Below are 19,856 nucleotides of genomic sequence, written 5' to 3'. Positions count from 1 at the left end.
GGCTGTACATGCTTTAAGTTAGTTTTAACAGTGGTCAAATAGGCTACTGTGGCTATTTCATCATAATGTAGTCTTACCAGAGTGGCCTACCATGAAAAACAATGGAGAAAATGCATCCCATAACATTTTAACATTGAAATAGCTGTTCTATTGCTAAGCCTACAGTAGCAGCCAATATGTGGTGTTCAATGTAGGGCTTGACATTAACCTGTTTATTGACTTGTCTTTCAGACAAGGAGGTGACTGAAAATGTTGTTGTGTTGTTTGATGTAAGAAACCACTTTACAAAATAAAATGCATCATTATTCCCATACCCTTTGCCTATTGGCTACTTAGCTTATTCAAGCCTGTCTCAAAATATAATACTGCCATTTTAAGGCAAAAAAATTGCTCGTTACCTGACTCTTTTCAAAGATGTCTAGAAATGCATACATTTGTGCTCTTGTAGGAAGCAATCACTCCCCCATTGCTGACTACAAACTATCTATAAATGGGCTAATAACTTACTCACTAATAAAGGATATTAACAAATGTGCAAATGTGCACAGGTCGCTACATGTTGCTATCACTTAGATCTCAAAACAAGCACATCGACTCACAACCGCTCATGCTGTAAAAACAATTCCGTTCAAAGTAAATGGCACAGATCCATATATGGCTTTGGTCTATTTTCATGTAGGCCTACTGCAGCTTTGGTTGGTTATGGCGCACCAGACTGTGTAGACCAGAGTATGGGCCTGAGTCGTGCCTATCAATGCAATAGAATCCTACTCCGATGCCTTCTGCCTACAACAAAATCTTTTGCATAGTTTTTTTCCATACTAAGTCTTGCATAGTTCGTTATGTTTCGGAATGTTGCATTGAAAGTGGCTGATATTGCGTTGATTCTATCACAATTCCCACAGCAATGGGAAATGTTGATAGTGTTAAGTCACTCTCACTGTGCACGCTGCAGATGCATCAGCTACTGCTGAGCAGTATCAGTAGGACTATTTAGGTGGTAACCTAGCAAAAGTTTAGTTGCGGTTTGGGGGGATTTGGTTGGATAGTGTATGTACTGCCTGCTCTTCTCTCTGCAAAATGTCTTCTGTTATATAACCATTAATGCCTTTTCTATTACAATTTCAGTCAGGAAAACTCAGCCTTTTCTTATCATGTTCCGATAGCAGCGATTCAGTTCATATTGGGCGTCAGGACCCTTCGTTGTGTAACATTATCCTTTTCCAGAGGCGGTACTTATGATGGCTTTTATGGGTTCTTCAGTCTGAAATACAGTAAATGTTCCTTCCCTTTAGTCTTGCATGATGTTATGTTTCCATAATGGAAACTCACATTTTAGCCATACTCTCCTATACCGTAGATGAAATAAATAGCATGGAACATCAGTTGTCATCACCATAACTAACACTGCTTTGTCCTCTCTTTCATGTTGTGCTGCTTGCATGCTGAGCACGGGTGGCACATGGCGAATCTCTGTTCAACATTGATGCTGGTAACCAATGACTAGATACTGGAACTAATCACAGCTCTGGTTCCTTCGACAGCACTGCGGGCTAGCTCTGAGCTATGGGCTGCCCAATTCCACATCGACGCTGCTACTGCTTCTCATGGGCCAATGATCCTCTGCTGCTACAACATTACATATGATTGATTCTGAGATAGTGGAACCTGCATGAGTTCCTGCAGTATTGCTGTATGATCATGATTGTGTCAGCCCCGTGGTCCAGTAGCTGTGTTGCATAGGTAGAATATCCTGATATGCCAATATGACAGCTCATCCTGCCTCAGCGAAGCCATCCGGCGGTGCATCTTAATGCAGGCGGTTGGCTCGGTTCATGGCAGGCAGGTTCACACTATGTACAGTTGCCTAATTATATAGGTAGAATATTTCTGATGTACCAAGATGACAGCTCATCTTCCCTCATCTAGGGTACCCGGCCATGTGTCATATGAGAAATGGACATACTGCTGCATTAGCTCATGCTACATGTAGTTAGCTTTCACACACAGGCCTAGTAGACAGTCATGTAATGATAGAATTACCTTTGCTGGTCTATTGAGAGCTCAATATGGCAATGAGTTTACCTGCCAGTACCATGCTTCATTTAGTTTGCTATTACGAAGTCAGGTGTGGTCAATAGCCTACATGTTGCCGTCTTTGCTGGCTACTTGATATAAAGAACCTTGCATACAGCTGCAGGTGGTAGCTGGATTATACTGCTTAACCCCCTAGAGTCAATTTCCGCAGCCCCTTAGAAATTGAATTAGCATAATAATAATCCCCATCAAAATCAATACTACCTTGGATGTGTGCTTAGTTGCAATCAAACCAAGTCATTAAAGTCTGTCGGTGGTCTGAGTACTTGGGGGAACTGTAATACAGAAACCAGCTAGACTCGGAATGTACACAGTTTGTATTGGTGTGTATTCTCAGAAATGTTTTTATTCTACTGAAAATGTTATATGAATACCTGAATTCCTTTCTTCCTCGGTATTATATATGTGCAACTTATAACATTGTGGGTGCTATACCGTTTTGATTTGAAGTGACTTAGATGATTCTGGCATGTATTTTGAAGCATGTTGCCATAGCCCCTATCACTCCCATTTTTTCACCAGCAGCGATGCTAATGTGGAGTTAGTCAAAAAAGAACACTAAGTCATATTTTGTGTCAATGTGTCTTAGGATCACTTTAAAAGTAAATTGAACAACCTTTTGTTAATAAAATGTATTGCTGAATTTGTGTACTGCCCCTTTAAATGGCAGTCATTTTTACCACATTAATATGACAACATTAATATTTACTTCAAAATTCTGAAAACTAAATAATACTTTAATCAAATGATGGTAAATATGATTTTTGTTCTAAGGTGGATTGTACTCAAGCTGCACATTGTAAAGGAGAAACATTTTTTTCTTTTTGATAAAACAACAGTTTGTTTAGGTCATTTTATATCAGATAATATTCATTACATTTCTAAATAATTATGTTTTGAAAATAAATACGTTTAACACATTTCGCTATGATTGTTGGTTTTTCCAATAGTTTCTCCTTTGGGTCAAGATGACCCCTGTTGGTAATCGATATAAGGAAAATATGTTGGTAGCTTGAGGGTTCATGGCGATATGGCAATGCACTTCAGGTAAGGAGTACTCGCCGTCACTAAACCCTCAGCAGCATCCAGGCCAGGGCAATGAGGCCCAGAGAGGAGCACATTGTGGAGGCTCCCGATGCTGGACGGCCCTGGGTCGTCACCACCCAGTCGTTGCCAGGCTGGATGTTCCTGAAGACGTTAGTCATCAAGGCAGAGGTGGAGTTGTGGTCAATGTGCAATGTTGTGCTGAAGAGATCAATCTGAGGGGAGAAGGTTAATTAATTTCAGATAGGATCATAGACATAAGTGTGAAATCAAGCTGGCCCAATGGCTTTACCCACTGGGCACAAATGTCAGTTCAACATCTAGTTTTAGTTGAGCTGCCAAATAATGTGAAATCAACTAAACTTTGAGGCAATTGCTCTCCAAGTAAATACATAAATAGATCACAAAAACAACAACTTTAAGGCATGTCGTTGCATTTCAGTTAAAAATGTTATTAAAATAAGAAATGTATTAACTTTGGGATAGGGGGCGGTATTTTGACGTCCGGATGAAAAGCGTGCCCAAAGTAAATTACTCAGGCCCAGAAGCTTGGATATGCATATAATTGGTAGATGTGGATAGAAAACACTCTAAAGTTTCCAAAACTGTTAAACTTATGTCTGTGAGTATAACATAACTTATTTGGCAGGCGAAACCCCGAGGAAAAACCATCCAGGATAAAAAAAAATTGAGTTCACTGTGTTTTCAATTGGGTAAGGCATGAATTATATCGTTATTTCTGATTTTTGTGTCGCCACCTGCCTGGTTGAAAAAGATTGTTATGCATTTGTATGGTGGGGTGCTGTCCTCAGATAATTGCATGGTTTGCTTTCGCCACAAAGCCTTTTTGAAATCTGACACCGCTGCTGGATTAACAAGAAGTTAAGCTTTATTTTGACATATTATGTGTATTTTCAAGTACCATCCAACCTAGCCAAGAGAGGTTAAATGTGTGTACATATGCCATACATCCTGTTGCATGAATTTTCCTGCACAGCATGACATGCTAACATTTAGTGTATTAAAGTTTTTTAAAAAGGTTTCTAAAGTTTGTAATCGCCACGTTAAATTATCCGACTTGATTTGCCCTAACAAAAAATGTAGCAACCCTTATAAAAAATGCCCTTTAAATATAATCCACATAACAATCTATATTTCCTTTTGCTGCAAGTATTTCCTGCTGTTTGAAACTGACTCAAATTAAGATATGGGATCTGTATGCTCATGACTTCTTGAAGAGCCAATTGATACATCACAATCTCTTTTGTTGTACCAGCCCAGATGAAAGATCATGTTTGGTAATATTTTTGAATCATTACTTTTATAATGTTTCATAAGCAGAATGGATAAGGAATTGATCCTGCACTGAAAGATAATTGAATACAGTTCTTGTCGGAGCTATGTTTATTTTCTGCGAAGTAGAAATGGTGTTCGGGTTTCTGGTGAAATTGTTGCACAAACTCACCAAGTCCTGGCTGACTTTGATAGGGTCCTTGAACACGGTCCAAACCACAGCCTCATTGCAATTGGGAGTGGTCAGGGAGCCAAGGTAACGGTAGTATTTGGTACGGTCCACCCCTTCCAGGAGCTCATCCAATGAAATAGCATGAGTAATGTTTACAATATCATCTTGAGGAAGAGAGAAAGATAAAACGTATATAAAATCATATGCTACTGAAATTGAACAAGACAATTACTAATTTTGAATTCAAAGAGAAGACTAATCCCAAATCCTCTTCCAAACTTTATTTTGAGGAAGTAGATCTTGATCAAATCAGAACCAGTCAAATCTCTCCTCTCACCTTTTAGTGTGATGTTGGCCAAGTAGGATGTCAGAGTATTCCAGGCTGGTGGTGAACCAGTTGCATTACCCGACATGGCCTGTTTGAAAAACGACTTTAGTCATAAAAAACAGCAATAAAACATTTAAATGCCAATCTACTGTGGAAAAATGGATGCCATTTCCAGGAAATTTAAAGCATCCGCTCACCTCTATGAAGAAGCCAAGAGCAGCGAGTCCCGTGCTGTCTGTAATGGCCGTGGTCGTGTTGCCGTTGTGCGAAGACTTGGCATTTACTATGTGCAACTGAAAGGTGAAGCAGAACAGTTGATGTAAAAAGTTATCTGAATCCATTGGAAAATTCAAACGTTGTAATGATACATTTAAAAAGGTTGACTACAATCTGCCATATATACAGCTGTTTATTAAGGGTCATTTAAATGAATGATATATATATATGCCCCCTGATTCTTGAGGAATAGAACGTATAAATGCCTCATGAGCTCAGTACAACAGTTGGATTATTCCACCATTTATGAATTTGAGATTGGTTACATCTCCGCATCTGTCAGTTTTCTAGTAAACCAAGGCAGGATGCAGTTTGGCTGGAGGGGAATTAATTCAGACTGGACTAAGGCTAAATGAAGACCTTGTCATTGATCCATTGCAGTGTGGTATATGTGCATCAGTATGAGAAGTACCACCCAATGATAAATGGGCTACATTCAGATTCTTAACCCTTCTCCCAAAGTGTACTAATACACTCTTCCCTGCATGAATTTAAAAGGAATGGATTAGTGCTTGGAATATGTTGGAAACTTCCTCCAGCCATGCTTGCACTAATCCTTGAAGGGGGGTGGATGAGGGGACACTCTGGAGAAGGTTAGAGAATCAGAACGCAGCAATGTTGTGTTGAACCTTCCCATACCTCCATGGGGTAGCGGGTTCCATCAACTGTGTGCTCAGACCCAGGGACTGAGGTACCATTCCCCCAGTGGAGGTGAAACTGCAGGCTGTCATAGGCCTCTGACAGTGCCCCACCTGTAACCTGAACACCACTCGTCAGCTCCACTTTGACTGAAAGAAAGAGAGGAGGAACAAAAAGAGAGGAATTGGTTACATTTTGCACATAAGGGTTCCTGGTTTGGTTCACACATTATCCTCAAGTGGGACTTTGTGTGTATGGATTGAGAAGGCAAGGCATCCATCCATTCTCCTCACCAGTTTTGCCAGTGTTCTTGATATTCTTCATTGTAGAGTTGTCTCCGTATTTGGTGAAGGTGAAGGCAGTCAGGGTTTCATCGCCCACTGCCGATGCAGAGACGATGTTGATGGGAGACTGACGGGATCCGTTGCAATGTTCACTGGCAATGGTGGACCAAGTGGTATCGTCTTAACATGGAATCAATCAAACCATGGTGTCAATGTACCATCGTTTTATAAGGGTCATATAATATGCTAATAGATCAATTCTATAGTCTATTATCAACTGCTATCGCAATCACTTCAATTTGTGAATACAAATTACACTGTAACCAGGGGGTAAAACCAATACTTACCACAACTAGGATCATGGTAACACCACGCTGTTAAAATTGAAGAAGGGAAAAAGTTATGCAGAGTCACAACATTGATAGAAGAGTCACAGTCCAACAAAATAATAGAATAATCACTTACAACCGCCTGTAGCACTGTATGTAGTGGGGACAAAGAGTGTCGCAACGATAACCACAAGTCGATTCATCTGAAAGCGAGATAAAGGTAATTATGAATGGAGAGACCACTAACCACCGACCAACACGAGATGTCTATGCACATAGAAAAGTGGTTGAAATTGGGTCAGTCCGCCCTGGTCTTGATTTCAACATCCACACTGTCCACAAACGTAGATGTCTATGATTGGTTCCGATTTGGTCGAATCGGTACTGGCCTTGATTTGATCCAAATATAGGCACTGATATTTCACAAGTTTGGACACTACTCTACTCTACTCTACTCTACTCTACTATGCTCTACCGTACTGTGCTGTCCAAACTTGTGAAACATGGACAAAAGTAGACGTCTATGATTGGTTCAGATTTCGTCCAGACTGACCAAATTTGGTCTTGTTTGGTGACGGAGCTCATTAGTATAATACCCAGTGTGCTTTGAACATGTTAATTGTTATATTTTGGTCATTTAGAAGACGCTCTTATCCAAAGTGACTTACAGTCGGTGCATTCAACTAAGGTAGATTAACAACCACATACAATATCACAGTCATAGTGAGTAGGGGTGTTAACCCCGGTGTCCTGGCTACAGATCTTAATTTGACCTAGATATGATTTTTACATACCAAATAACCACATCATATGTTATAGCAATCTGTCATTCGATGACAGTCTTTGACATGTCACACAGCCATTGGTTAATGCATGCAACATCTAAGCAGGGGAAAACGCAACCAAAATGCCTGTTAGGAAAGGCTGGCATTAAAACTCCACTTTTATCTGTTGTTTTGATATCTGTCAGGTTCCCCAGCAACACTGAATCCTTTTTGTTTACTTTGTGTGCGTCCAAGAAGCAAACGTGAGTAAATAGACATGTATTTTTGTTTGACAGTTTTCACTGATGCGGGTGATTGTTTTGAGTTGCCTCACGATTGTTTGTAAACGTATATACGGCTCCCGGAGCATATTTTCCTTTGTTATGTTGGCGGGTAAAGTATCGAGCTGATTACTCCGTTTCCTATCTCTCTTATTTATGAATGAATTCTGTTAATTAGAGCTAATTATTTCTGGACTGAGATATGAAATGACTTAGAATAAATGATGTCATGTTGAAACTACCGGGATGAATTCTGATTGTTTGCCATTTTCTGAATAGTGACTATCTTTATGATTTGATTTATGCATTATGGCATTTTATTTATTATTGTTTGTTCTGAGATTTTTATTCCAGCACACACTGAAATCAATTAAAACTCAACCAGACTGAGACTAACCAATTCTGTGTCTTTCCTTCTGCCAAGCCATCTTAGTTTGGGTTACCTGTTCGCCAATTTCTTCTCCTGGGCTAACCAGTCTCCCTGGCCTAACCAGTCACCCGAGTGCCAACACTCATTATTAAAACCTTTTCTGGAACCATTGTTGAAGTGTGCTGTTGGTTCTTCAGAACTTTGCACATGACCACTGACAGTTCTGATGCTTTTGTGCAAGTGACAGATGGCAACAATTATAAATATTACATAGGCCTACTGCAATCTTTTATTCCACACTGAAATCCTATATTAATTGGAAATGTTACTTTTGAAAATACACATAATGCTTTCTTCGTTGACATGTAGATATAAGTGATTAAGTATGGCTGAAATTTGGCCATAGAAACAATTACCAAAACAATATGTATTTTAAACATCCGGAAAATAATTTTAAACATCAATAAACAATGTATTTTCGATACCCCAACCTCACACTCTTTGCAATTCATACCTTGGTAAATTAATAGGAAGCATGAAAACAAAACAAATGAATAGTCACTGACTTCCCATCACATGATTTGGCATAAATGCAGTGAAACAGCTGTAACTTCTTAGCCTAGCCTAGTCAATGAGATGTGTGCCACTTCAAACATGCCATATCTTAAAAGCAGGGTATTTTGTTCCATAAATGTCTGTCTGTGAGCATCAATGCCAGAATCATCTTACCTTGAAGTTGCACCTGTTTTCACCTCTCAGTCCTGTGCGCTCAGCCTCCCATCCTTCCTCTTTATATTCAGTGGCACACCTGAACTAAAAATAATAAACACGCCTCCTTTTTTAACTCAGCCGGTGGGTTTTAAGCTGTGTGTTCAAAATTGTGTAATACTGTAAAAAGAACGCTCATTTGGAAAGCAGAAAGTTAGGTGAGCTTTGCCGGGAAAGTTATGCAGTACCTGTGACAATGACAATAATGAAATGTTAACTTGGACCTTAAGAACAATGAAATAGTGCAGCTTTAGCAAACTCAAAAATCTTGGCTTCAGAGTAGTCCTCATAGTGGCACAACCAGTCAATCTAAATAAAATGACATGATTCAACAGTAGACTATTTGGGATACAGTTCATCATAGTGTTTTAAACAATACAACTGCTTCAGACAAAATACATCCACAATGGCACTTTATTTGCAACTTGACATAGAAACAAACTGCATAGATGAACATATAGATTGGGGGAATCTCTTCACACTCCTTGACTCCCTTTTGAATAAAAGGTTGTTTGCTCTTTTCAGAAGAAAAACTGTCCTGCTTCAAAAGAAGCGTTCCTCCTTCCTCCTTTCCAGCCTTCCTGACTTCACTAAAATTCAAACCCTGTTAATGTGTTAAATGCTTTACAACAAAGCTTTCTTAGTGTCCAACAAGCTTTCTCTACCCTTAACCTTGTTCTGAACACCTCCAAAACAAGGTCATGTGGTTTGGTATGAAGAATGCCCCTCATCCCATAGGTGTTATTGCTACCTCTGAGGGTTTAGAGCTTGAGGTAGTCACCTCATACAAGGACTTGGGAGTATGGCTAGATGGTGCACTGTCCTTCTCTCAGCACATATCAAAGTTGCAGGCTAAAGTTAAATCTAGACTTGGTTTCCTCTATCGTAATCGTTCCTCTTTCACCCCAGCTGCCAAACTAACCCTGATTCAGATGACCATCCTACCCAGGCAAGATTACGGAGACATACCTCATCGATAGGCAGGTAAGGGTGTGCTCGAGCAGCTAGATGTTCTTTACCATTCGGCCATCAGATTTGCCACCAATGCTCCTTATAGGACACATCACTGCACTCTATACTCTTCTGTAAACTGGTCATCTCTGTATAAACGTAGCAAGACCCACTGGTTGATGCTTATTTATAAAACCCTCTTTGGCCTCACTCCCACCTATCTGAGATAAACCTTCTGCAGCCCTCATCCTCCACATACAACACCCGTTCGTTCTGCCAGTAACATTCTGTTAAAGGTCCCCAAAGCCCACACATCCATGGGTCGCTCCTCTTTTCAGTTTGCTGCAGCTAACGACTTTAACGAGCTGCAAGAAACACTCAAACTGGACAGTTTTATTTCAATCTCTTCATTCAAAGACTCGATCATGGACACTCTTACTGACAGTTGTGGCTGCTTTGTGTGATGTATTGTTGTCTCCACCTTCTTGCTCTTTGTGCTATTGTCTGTGCCCAATAATGTTTGTACCATGTTTTGTGCTGCTACCATGTTGCGTTTCTACCATGTTTTTGTTATGTTGTGTTTCTACCATGCTGTGTTGTCATGTGTTACTGCCTTGCTATGTTGTTGTCTTAGGTTTGTATTTATGCAGTGTTGTGTTGTCTCTCTTGTTGTGATGTGTGTTTTGTCCTATATTTATATTGTATTTATTTTTTATTTTTAATCCCAGGTTCCTGTCCCCGCAGGACACCTTTTGCCTTTTTGCAAGCCGTCATCGTAAATGAGAAATTGTTCTTAACTGGCTTGCATGGTTAAATAAAGATTAAATAAATACAAATAAATACGTCCCTGCCTGTAAGAGACGTTATGCTGAAGTACTGAAATTCCCACAAGAGAACGTTGTTTCATAACTTTCTCTGAACTATTTGAGAACATTCCCAATGTCAAGCCAGTTGCAGAATGTTCCTAGAACATTACAAAAATTGAAATTAAATGTAACCATGTGTAGAACTTTTAGGAAAACTTCTGTTAAAGTAATGAAATATCAAGAAAATCATGTTTTTATGTGCTGAGAATTCTGAGAATGTTCCAAATCCAAGCAACTATCCTGCACCTTTACTAGAAAGTTGTGGGAAGGTTGGACTCAAAATAACCATAGGACAACCACGCACTCACCAAACTCTGATAAATATTTGGTTCTCAGAACATTACGTCCAAGCTTGGTTGTCTCCACCTTTTCCATTCAAGTGCGACCTACACTACACACTGATATGAACTGTGGGAAAAATATACTGCTCAAAAAAATAAAGGGAACACTTAAACAACACATCCTAGATCTGAATGAAATAAATAATCTTATTAAATACTTTTTTCTTTACATAGTTGAATGTGCTGACAACAAAATCACACAAAAAGAATCAATGGAAATCCAATTTATCAACCCATGGAGGTCTGGATTTGGAGTCACACTCAAAACTAAAGTGGAAAACCACACTACAGGCTGATCCAACTTTGATGAAATGTCCTTAAAACAAGTCAAAATGAGGCTCAGTAGTGTGTGTGGCCTCCACGTGCCTGTATGACCTCCCTACAACGCCTGGGCATGCTCCTGATGAGGTAGCGGATGGTCTCCTGAGGGATCTCCTCCCAGACCTGGACTAAAGCCTCCGCCAACTCCTGGACAGTCTGTGGTGCAATGTGGCGTTGGTGGATGGAGCGAGACATGATGTCCCAGATGTGCTCAATTGGATTCAGGTCTGGGGAACGGGCAGGCCAGTCCATAGCATCAATGCCTTCCTCTTGCAGGAACTGCTGACACACTCCAGCCACATGAGGTCTAGCATTGTCTTGCATTAGGAGGAACCCAGGGCCAACCGCACCAGCATATGGTCTCACAAGGGGTCTGAGGATCTCATCTCGGTACCTAATGGCAGTCAGGCTACCTCTGGCGAGCACATGGAGGGCTGTGCGACCCCCCAAAGAAATGCCACCCCACACCATGACTGACCCACCGCCAAACCGGTCATGCTGGAGGATGTTGCAGGCAGCAGAACGTTCTCCACAGCGTCTCCAGACTTTGTCACGTCTGTCACGTGCTCAGTGTGAACCTGCTTTCATCTGTGAAGAGCACAGGGCGCCAGTGGTGAATTTGCCAATCTTGGTGTTCTCTGGCAAATGCCAAACGTCCTGCACGGTGTTGGGCTGTAAGCACAACCCCCACCTGTGGACGTCGGGCCCTCATACCACCCTCATGGAGTCTGTTTCTGACCGTTTGAGCAGACACATGCACATTTGTGGCCTGCTGGAGGTCATTTTTCAGGGCTCTGGCAGTGCTTCTCCTGCTCCTCCTTGCACAAAGGCGGAGGTAGAGGTCCTGCTGCTGGGTTGTTGCCCTCCTATGCCCTCCTCCACGTCTCCTGATGTACTGGCCTGTCTCCTGGTAGCGCCTCCATGCTCTGGACACTACGCTGACAGACACAGCAAACCTTCTTGCCACAGCTCGCATTGATGTGCCATCCTGGATGAACTGCACTACCTGAGCCACTTGTGTGGGTTGTAGACTCCGTCTCATGCTACCACTAGAGTGAAAGCACCGCCAGCATTCAAAAGTGACCAAAACATCAGCCAGGAAGCATAGGAACTGAGAAGTGGTCTGTGGTTACCACCTGCAGAACCACTCCTTTATTGGGGGTGTCTTGCTTATTGCCTATAATTTCCACCTGTTGTCTAGTCTCGCATCCGCTACAAGACCATGGTGATTGCCTACGGAGCTGTGAAGGGAACGGCACCTCCATACCTTCAGGCTCTGATCAGGCCCTACACCCAAACAAGGGCACTGCGTTCATCCACCTCTGGCCTGCTGGCCCCCCTACCTCTGAGGAAGCACAGTTCCCGCTCAGCCCAGTCAAAACTGTTCGCTGCTCTGGCACCCCAATGGTGGAACAAGCTCCCTCACGACGCCAGGACAGCGGAGTCAATCACCACCTTCCGGAGACACCTGAAACCCCACCTCTTTAAGGAATACCTAGGATAGGATAAAGTAATCCTTCTAACCCCCCCCCCCCATTAAAATATTTAGATGCACTATTGTAAAGTGGTTGTTCCACTGGATATCATAAGGTGAATGCACCAATTTGTAAGTCGCTCTGGATAAGAGCGTCTGCTAAATGACTTAAATGTAAATGTAAATGTATTCCATTTGCACAACAGCATGTGAAATTTATTGTCAATCAGTGTTGCTTCCTAAGTGGACAGTTTGATTTCACAGAAGTGTGATTGACTTGGAGTTACATTGTGTTGTTTAATTGTTCCCTTTATTTTTTTGAGCAGTGTACAAATAAAGTATTGAATAGAAGCAAGGAAACCCAGGCAGACACCATTATGTGCCAATTGAATCAATCATCCCTGAGATTTTTATGAGAAGATGAAGATGCATGTCAATACGTTGGCAAATATAGCCCCAGGTTACTGTGTTTGCTACCAATGATGACTGTAAACTAAGCCAGGACATGACGTCAATAAAATATGTCAATGTACTTGAGAGGTATGATTGATAAATTCATTGTAGTGTTGTCAATACATTGGCCATAATGACTGCTCATATTTCTGTGTTGTAGCTTGGCTGACAAAACTCAGATAGTACACAGTGAGGGAGAGCAGTGACACACTGATCTGGACAGGAGTCCGTTGTTAGTGCAGTATTAATGCAGAATTTAGCTTGAGCTTTGATTGGTTCTCTCAACAACAAAAACATCCTGTGGGCTTGAGACCTCTCGTTGTAAGGATTTGAAAATCCAACAGTTGTAGTGGAGGGTGCAGCGCTCGGGGGCTGTGTGGCTGCCCATGTGAGTGTTTGAGTGAGAAGACACAGAGGAGAAACAGCCTTTCCAGATTCTGAAGTCAGAGGAACTTCAAGTTTGATGTCAGCCAGCCAGACTATCATTGTCATGCCCTACTTCTCAAATATTCTGATATTTCTACGGGAATGTACATGTGACAGTCAAGAGAATGCGACAAACAGATTGAGATTAAGATTGAGATAAGGGAAAGCAAGAAAGGCGGTAATGATGGTATCAATGCATTTTAAACTTGTGACATCCACCACCACCTCTCCTCTCTGACGTTGGATAGTCAGTGTTTAACTTGTGAAGATACTCACATTCCATGGCATTGATTATCAGGTGTATACGCCTTGTGGGAAGAGGAGGAAGAAGGTCAGCATTCCTGGAACACTAGGGGCAGCACTGGTGTACAGTCGTGGCCAAAAGTTGAGAGAATGACACAAATATACATTTTCACAAAGTCTGCTGCCTCAGTTTGTATGATGGCAATTTGCATATACTCCAGAATGTTATGAAGAGTGATCAGATTAATTGTAATTAATTGCAAAGTCCCTCTTTGCCATTCAAATGAACTGAATCCCCCCCAAAAACATTTCCACTGCACAGGTGTGCAAAGAAGCCCCTTTGCTGCCCTTCTTGACACCAGGCCATCCTCCAAAAGTCTTTGCCTCACTGTGCGTGCAGATTCACTCACACCTGCCTGCTGCCATTCCTGAGCAAGCTCTGTACTGGTGGTGACCAGCTGAATCAACTTCAGGAGACGGTCCTGGCGCTTGCTGGACTTTCTTGGGCACCCAGAAGCCTTCTTTACAACAATTTAACCACTCTCCTTGAAGTTCTTGATGATCCGATAAATGGATGATTTAGGTGCAATCTAAATTTAGGTGCAATCACATTTCTAAGTGACCCCAAACTTTAGAACGTTAGTGTACAGGGAGCACCAGTACTGAGTCGATGTGCAGAGTACGAGGTAATTGAGGTAGCTGTGTACTGTACATATAGTAAGGGTAAGGTTTATAGGTAACAGGATAGATAAGATGGTAGCAGCCATGTGTGTGTGTGTGGCGTCAGAATGCATGTATGCGCTTGCTACAGTATGTGTGTGTGGGCATATGTAGTGTGTGTATGTGTACAGTGCATTCGGAAAGTATTCAGACCCCTTGATTTTTTCCACGTTTTGTTAACCTGTTGGGTCTAGGGGGCAGCATTTGCACGTCTGGATAAAAAAAATGTACCCGATTTAATCTGGTTACTAATCCTACCCAGTAACTAGAATATGCATATACTTATTATATATGGATAGAAAACACTCTAAAGTTTCCAAAACTGTTTGAATGGTGTCTGTGAGTATAACAGAACTCATTTGGCAGGCAAAACCCTGAGACATTTTCTGACAGGAAGTGGATACCTGATGTGTTGTATTGACTTTAAACCTATCCCATTGAAAAACACAGGGGTTTAGGAATATTTTGGCACTTCCTATTGCTTCCACTAGATGTCACCAGCCTTTACAAAGTGTTTTGAGTCTTCTGGAGGGAGATCTGACCGAACAAGAGCCATGGAACGGTGATGTCCCATTAGACACCTGGCGCGCTACTTCATGTTGGGTACCCTCGTTCCAATACGTTATAAAAGACTATGCATTCGTCCACCTTGAATATTATTCATGTTCTGGTTAAAAAAGGCCCTAATGATTTATGCTATACAACGTTTGACATGTTTGAACGAACGGAAATATATTTTTTCCCCTCGTTCATGACGAGAAGTCCGGCTGGCTTACATCATGTGCTAACGAGACGGAGATTTTTGGACATAAATGATGAGCTTTTTTGAACAAAACTACATTCGTTATGGACCTGTGATACCTGGAAGTGACATCTGATGAAGAGAATCAAAGGTAATGGATTATTTACATAGTATTTTCGATTTTAGATCTCCCCAACATGACGTCTAGTCTGTATCGCAACGCGTATTTTTCTGGGCACAGTGCTCAGATTATTGCAAAGTGTGATTTCCCAGTAAGGTTATTTTTAAATCTGGCAAGTTGATTGCGTTCAAAAGATGTAAATCTATAATTCTTTAAATGACAATATAATATTTTACCAATGTTTTCTAATTTTAATTATTTAATTTGTGACGCTGACTTGACTGCCGGTTATTGGAGGGAAACGATTTCCTCAACATCAATGCCATAGTAAAACGCTGTTTTTGGATATAAATATCAACTTGATAGAACTAAAAATGCATGCATTGTCTAACATAATGTCCTAGGAGTGTCATCTGATGGAGATTGTAAAAGGTTAGTGTATCATTTTAGCTGGTTTTATGGTTTTGGTGACCCTGTCTTTGACTTGACAAAACATTACACACAACTCTTGTAAATGTACTGTCCTAACATACTCTAAATTTATGCTTTCGCCGTAAAACCTTTTTGAAATCGTAAAACGTGGTTAGATTAAGGAGATGTTTATCTTTCAAATGGTGTAACATAGTTGTATTTTTGAAAAATTTGAATTTTGACATTTATTTGGATTCAAATTTGCAGCTCTTGAAATGCACCTGCTGTTGATGGAGTGCACCACGGGTGGCACGCTAGCGTCCCACCTAGCCCCAAGAGGTTAAGTTACAGCCTTATTCTAAAATGGATGAAATAGTTTTTCCCCCCTCATCAATCTACACACAATACCCCATCATTACAAAGCAAAAATGGGTTTTTAGACATTTTTGCAAATGTATTAAAACTTAAAATCTGAAATATCACATTTACATAAGTATTCAGAACCTTTACTAAGTACTTTGTTGAAGAACGATACAGCCTCGAGTCTTCTTGGGTATGACGCTACAAGCTTGGCACACCTGTATTTGGGGAGTTTTTCCCATTCTTCTCTGCAGATCCTGTCAAGCTCTGTCAGGATGGATGGGGAGCGTCGCTTCACAGCTATTTTTAGGTCTCTCCAAAGATGTTAGATCGGGTTCAAGTCCTGGCTGGGCCACTCAAGGACATTCAGAGACATGTCCCGGAGCCACTTCTGTGTTGTCTTGGCTGTGTGCTTAGGGTTGTTGTCCTGTTAGAAGGTAAACATTCACCCCAGTCTGAGGTCCTGAGCGCTCTGGAGCAGGTTTTCATCAAGGATCTCTGTTCTTTGCTCCGTTCATCTTTCCTTCCATCCTGACTAGTCTCCCTGCTGCTGAAAAGCATTCAACGTATTTTATACAAGGTTTGTCTATGTTGAAATTTGTACTTGAATTTGATTTTCAACGTTATATCCTCTATTAGAAAACAACAATAGGCTGGGCAGCACCTCCTACTGGAGAATTGATCTATCTACAGCTACAGGTCTCTCATCCAAGGTTTTAAACAAGCCCAGCCCTGCTTAGCTATGATATTTATGACTGACTATTACCAATATAACATCGTGGGAATGATTGCTGAGATATCTCCACTTGAAAACTAAATAGATTCACTATTACTATCAAAGGTTATATTTAAAAGAGAATACGTTCTCAATCATCAATGATGCTATTTAGGCCTATATCACAGTTGCAAAGTCATCAACAGCAATTGTTTGAATTCAACCCAGAATTCAACTACAAATAGACAATACAATAGGCCTACGTTTGATTACAAATGTTGATTACAAATGTAACTGACTTTTGCTGTCTTATTGAGTGGGTGAATGTAGGTTGTAATCTCATTGAGCAATGTCTCAACCAAATATTACCCAATTATCCACGTTGAAATGACGTATTATGCCCAGTTGGAGGAAATATGCACAGACACCTGTGCGAGCCATGAATCTCTCTTGTGCGCGTCTTCCACTGAAGAGATTGCTGGTGGAGTACAGTACACAAGGGAGACTTGTGACCACAAAGCCAGATATCGTGCAGGAGTTTAAGGATCAGATAAAATTATGTAAAGTAGATAAAGGCAGTAGATAGATCGGTTACCTCAGTTGACTACTCATAGCTGACTTGTGTTGAAAAACAAGGTGTATGAATGTATGAATGAATGTATGTACATTGATACTGCACTGTGAATTTAAAAGCAGATCTTTTGTCAAATTTTGTTTGGGTTACAGGATCCTAGGCATTTGACGTTAGTTCCTAAAGATATTTTTTTGTGACTGAAATGTCTTCTTGGATATGTGCACTTTCAGGTGCCTTAATTACAAACGCATATATGAATAAAAATATGAAATGGTGAGACTAGTTTAGCCAAGGAGAAAGCACTGAGCTACAGTGTATAGGGAGAAAGAAAAGACAGGATACTTCCAAGCTAGCCTTGATTGGCAGAGCTTATGGAGGGGCTAAACATGCCAAGAGATGAGTCCTGATTGGTCTGTCATGTAACAGCATGTGTGCTCCCCTGTAACAGTATGTATGCACCAGCGTTTTCAATACCTTTCAATTCCTCACCTTGTGAGGATAATAATGTCAATGAGGCTTTTTGATTAATGAGATTGGAAAACACATTTGGATCTTTTATTTCAGCTCGTGAAACTTGGGACTAACAATTTACATGTTGTGTTAATTACCTTCATTTAACTATGCAAGCCAGATAAGAAAAAATCTTATTTACAATGACCGCAGTTAAAGGTAAAGAACAACAGCTCTTCACCTTGTCAGCTTGTGGATTTGATCTTGCAACCTTTCAGTTACTAGTCCAACGGTCTAACCACTAGGCTACCTGCCGCCCCATTGTAGCCTTGTGTTTCAGTTAAGGCTATCTTACAAACTAATGTAGCGTTCAACCGCAAAATGAGTAACAAATTCCATGGGCTCATTTTGAAGTTACAGTAACTATAACTTTCTTGTTATATCATATAATAAGTTCATGTTCAAGATAGCATGCATAGGTCGTTGCAGGTCTTTGGAGATTTTCACAATTGCTGTAATAATCTGTGCAGAAACTCGAAATTGCATTGAACACTTGCACCATGGACATTTAAACTGTATCTCAACTGCATTCCAGGTCATTTGGTTCTGCTACTAGATGAAGCACAATCTGTTGTATAAATAAAACAATTATCTGACATTGTATTCCCATTTAAACTTTGTATTGCTTTTAAATGGTTGAAAGCTCAGGAATATACATTTGGGTGACAACTAAATCAAAGAGCAGACATTTGGCTGACTTTTGGCTGGCTTTTGGCTGTCTATTTGAGTGGGTGAATGTAGATTGTAATGCCATTGATCAATGTCTCAACCAAATATTACCCAATTATCAACATCAGTGGAGGCTCTTCAGAGGAGGAATGGGAGAACCATTGTCAGTGAAATTCAGAAAAATAAAAAAGAGAAACATTCAAAAAGTGAACCTTTTTAGATAAATCTACACTAAATATATTCATGTCACCAAATAATTGATTAAAACACACTGTTTTGCAATGGTCTACAGTAGCCTCACCAGCATTCTGTAGGGTAGCACCACTGTGTAGCCGGAGGACAGCTAGTTTCAGTCCTCCTCTGGCTAACATTGACTTCAATTCAAAACCTAAGAGGCTCATGGTTCTCACCCACTTCCTTAGACTTACACAGTAATTATGACAACCCATTTCGAACAGAGGGATGCTATGTAAGCTAGCTGTCTATGGCTATCCAACAGTGAACCTCTTCCAAGTCAAGGTAAGCTTTTGGTTTAATTTATTTATTTCCACCGGGGCGAGCCGGTGTAATTGCTAAACTGCTTGCTGTACGCTGTACTGAATGATTGTAGCGGGTTTAAAACAAGGTAGTTATAGTAGCTCTGTTGATTATGATGTTAATATGGTGAAAAAAATGTAGGCTGTGTGTTGCGGTTAGCGGTTATGGTATGAAAGTCTGGCTTGGAAAAGATTTTAAACCTGGTCACAGACAGCTGATGTGTTGTGCATTGAAGTCCACAAGAAAATAGAAAAGGTGAGAGGAGGAGCGCATAGATGGAATAAGGAATTATATACTGAACAAAAATATGAACTCAACATGTAAAGTGTTTGTCCCATGTTTCATGAGCTGAAATACGCACATAAATACGCACATGAAGCTTATTTTTCTCCAATTTCATTCACAAAACTTTTTACATCCCTGTTAGTGAGCAATTCTCCTTGCCAAGATAATCCATCCAACTGACAGGTGTGGCATTTCAAGAAGCTGATTAAACAGCATAGTCATTACACAGGTGCACCTTGTGACAATAAAGGCAGTTTTGCAGTTTTGTCACACAACGACAAGCCACAAATTCCTCAAGTACTTAGGGAGTGTGCAATTGGCATGCAGACTGCAGGAATGTCCACCAAAGCTGTTGCCAGAGAATGTAATGTAAATGTTGCTACTGTAAACAGCCTCCAACGTTGTTTTAGAGAATTTGGCTGTACGTCCAATTTGGCTGTAGGTCCACAGGACCACCCAGTCACGGGTGGTCTTGTGCCCTCCTAGGCCCAC

At 40.8% G+C, this 19,856-nt stretch overlaps 1 protein-coding gene across 1 annotated transcript; it reads right to left on the bottom strand.

The window, feature by feature from the left end:
- Nucleotides 1–2,669: 2,669 nt before the first annotated feature.
- Nucleotides 2,670–8,644, bottom strand: cah12 (Carbonic anhydrase 12). The gene is given in 9 exon segments (NM_001140685.1): nucleotides 2,670–3,356; nucleotides 4,607–4,770; nucleotides 4,944–5,022; nucleotides 5,132–5,227; nucleotides 5,850–5,998; nucleotides 6,143–6,313; nucleotides 6,481–6,507; nucleotides 6,599–6,665; nucleotides 8,607–8,644. Coding segments are annotated over 8 exon segments (945 nt in total). The 5' UTR covers nucleotides 8,607–8,644; the 3' UTR covers nucleotides 2,670–3,164.
- Between the last annotated feature and the right edge of the window lie 11,212 nt (nucleotides 8,645–19,856).

This window comes from Salmo salar, chromosome 14, assembly GCF_965601325.2.
Source record: "Salmo salar chromosome 14, fSalSal1, whole genome shotgun sequence".
Lineage (NCBI taxonomy): Eukaryota > Metazoa > Chordata > Actinopteri > Salmoniformes > Salmonidae > Salmo > Salmo salar.
This window is presented reverse-complemented; position numbering and strand designations above follow the sequence as displayed.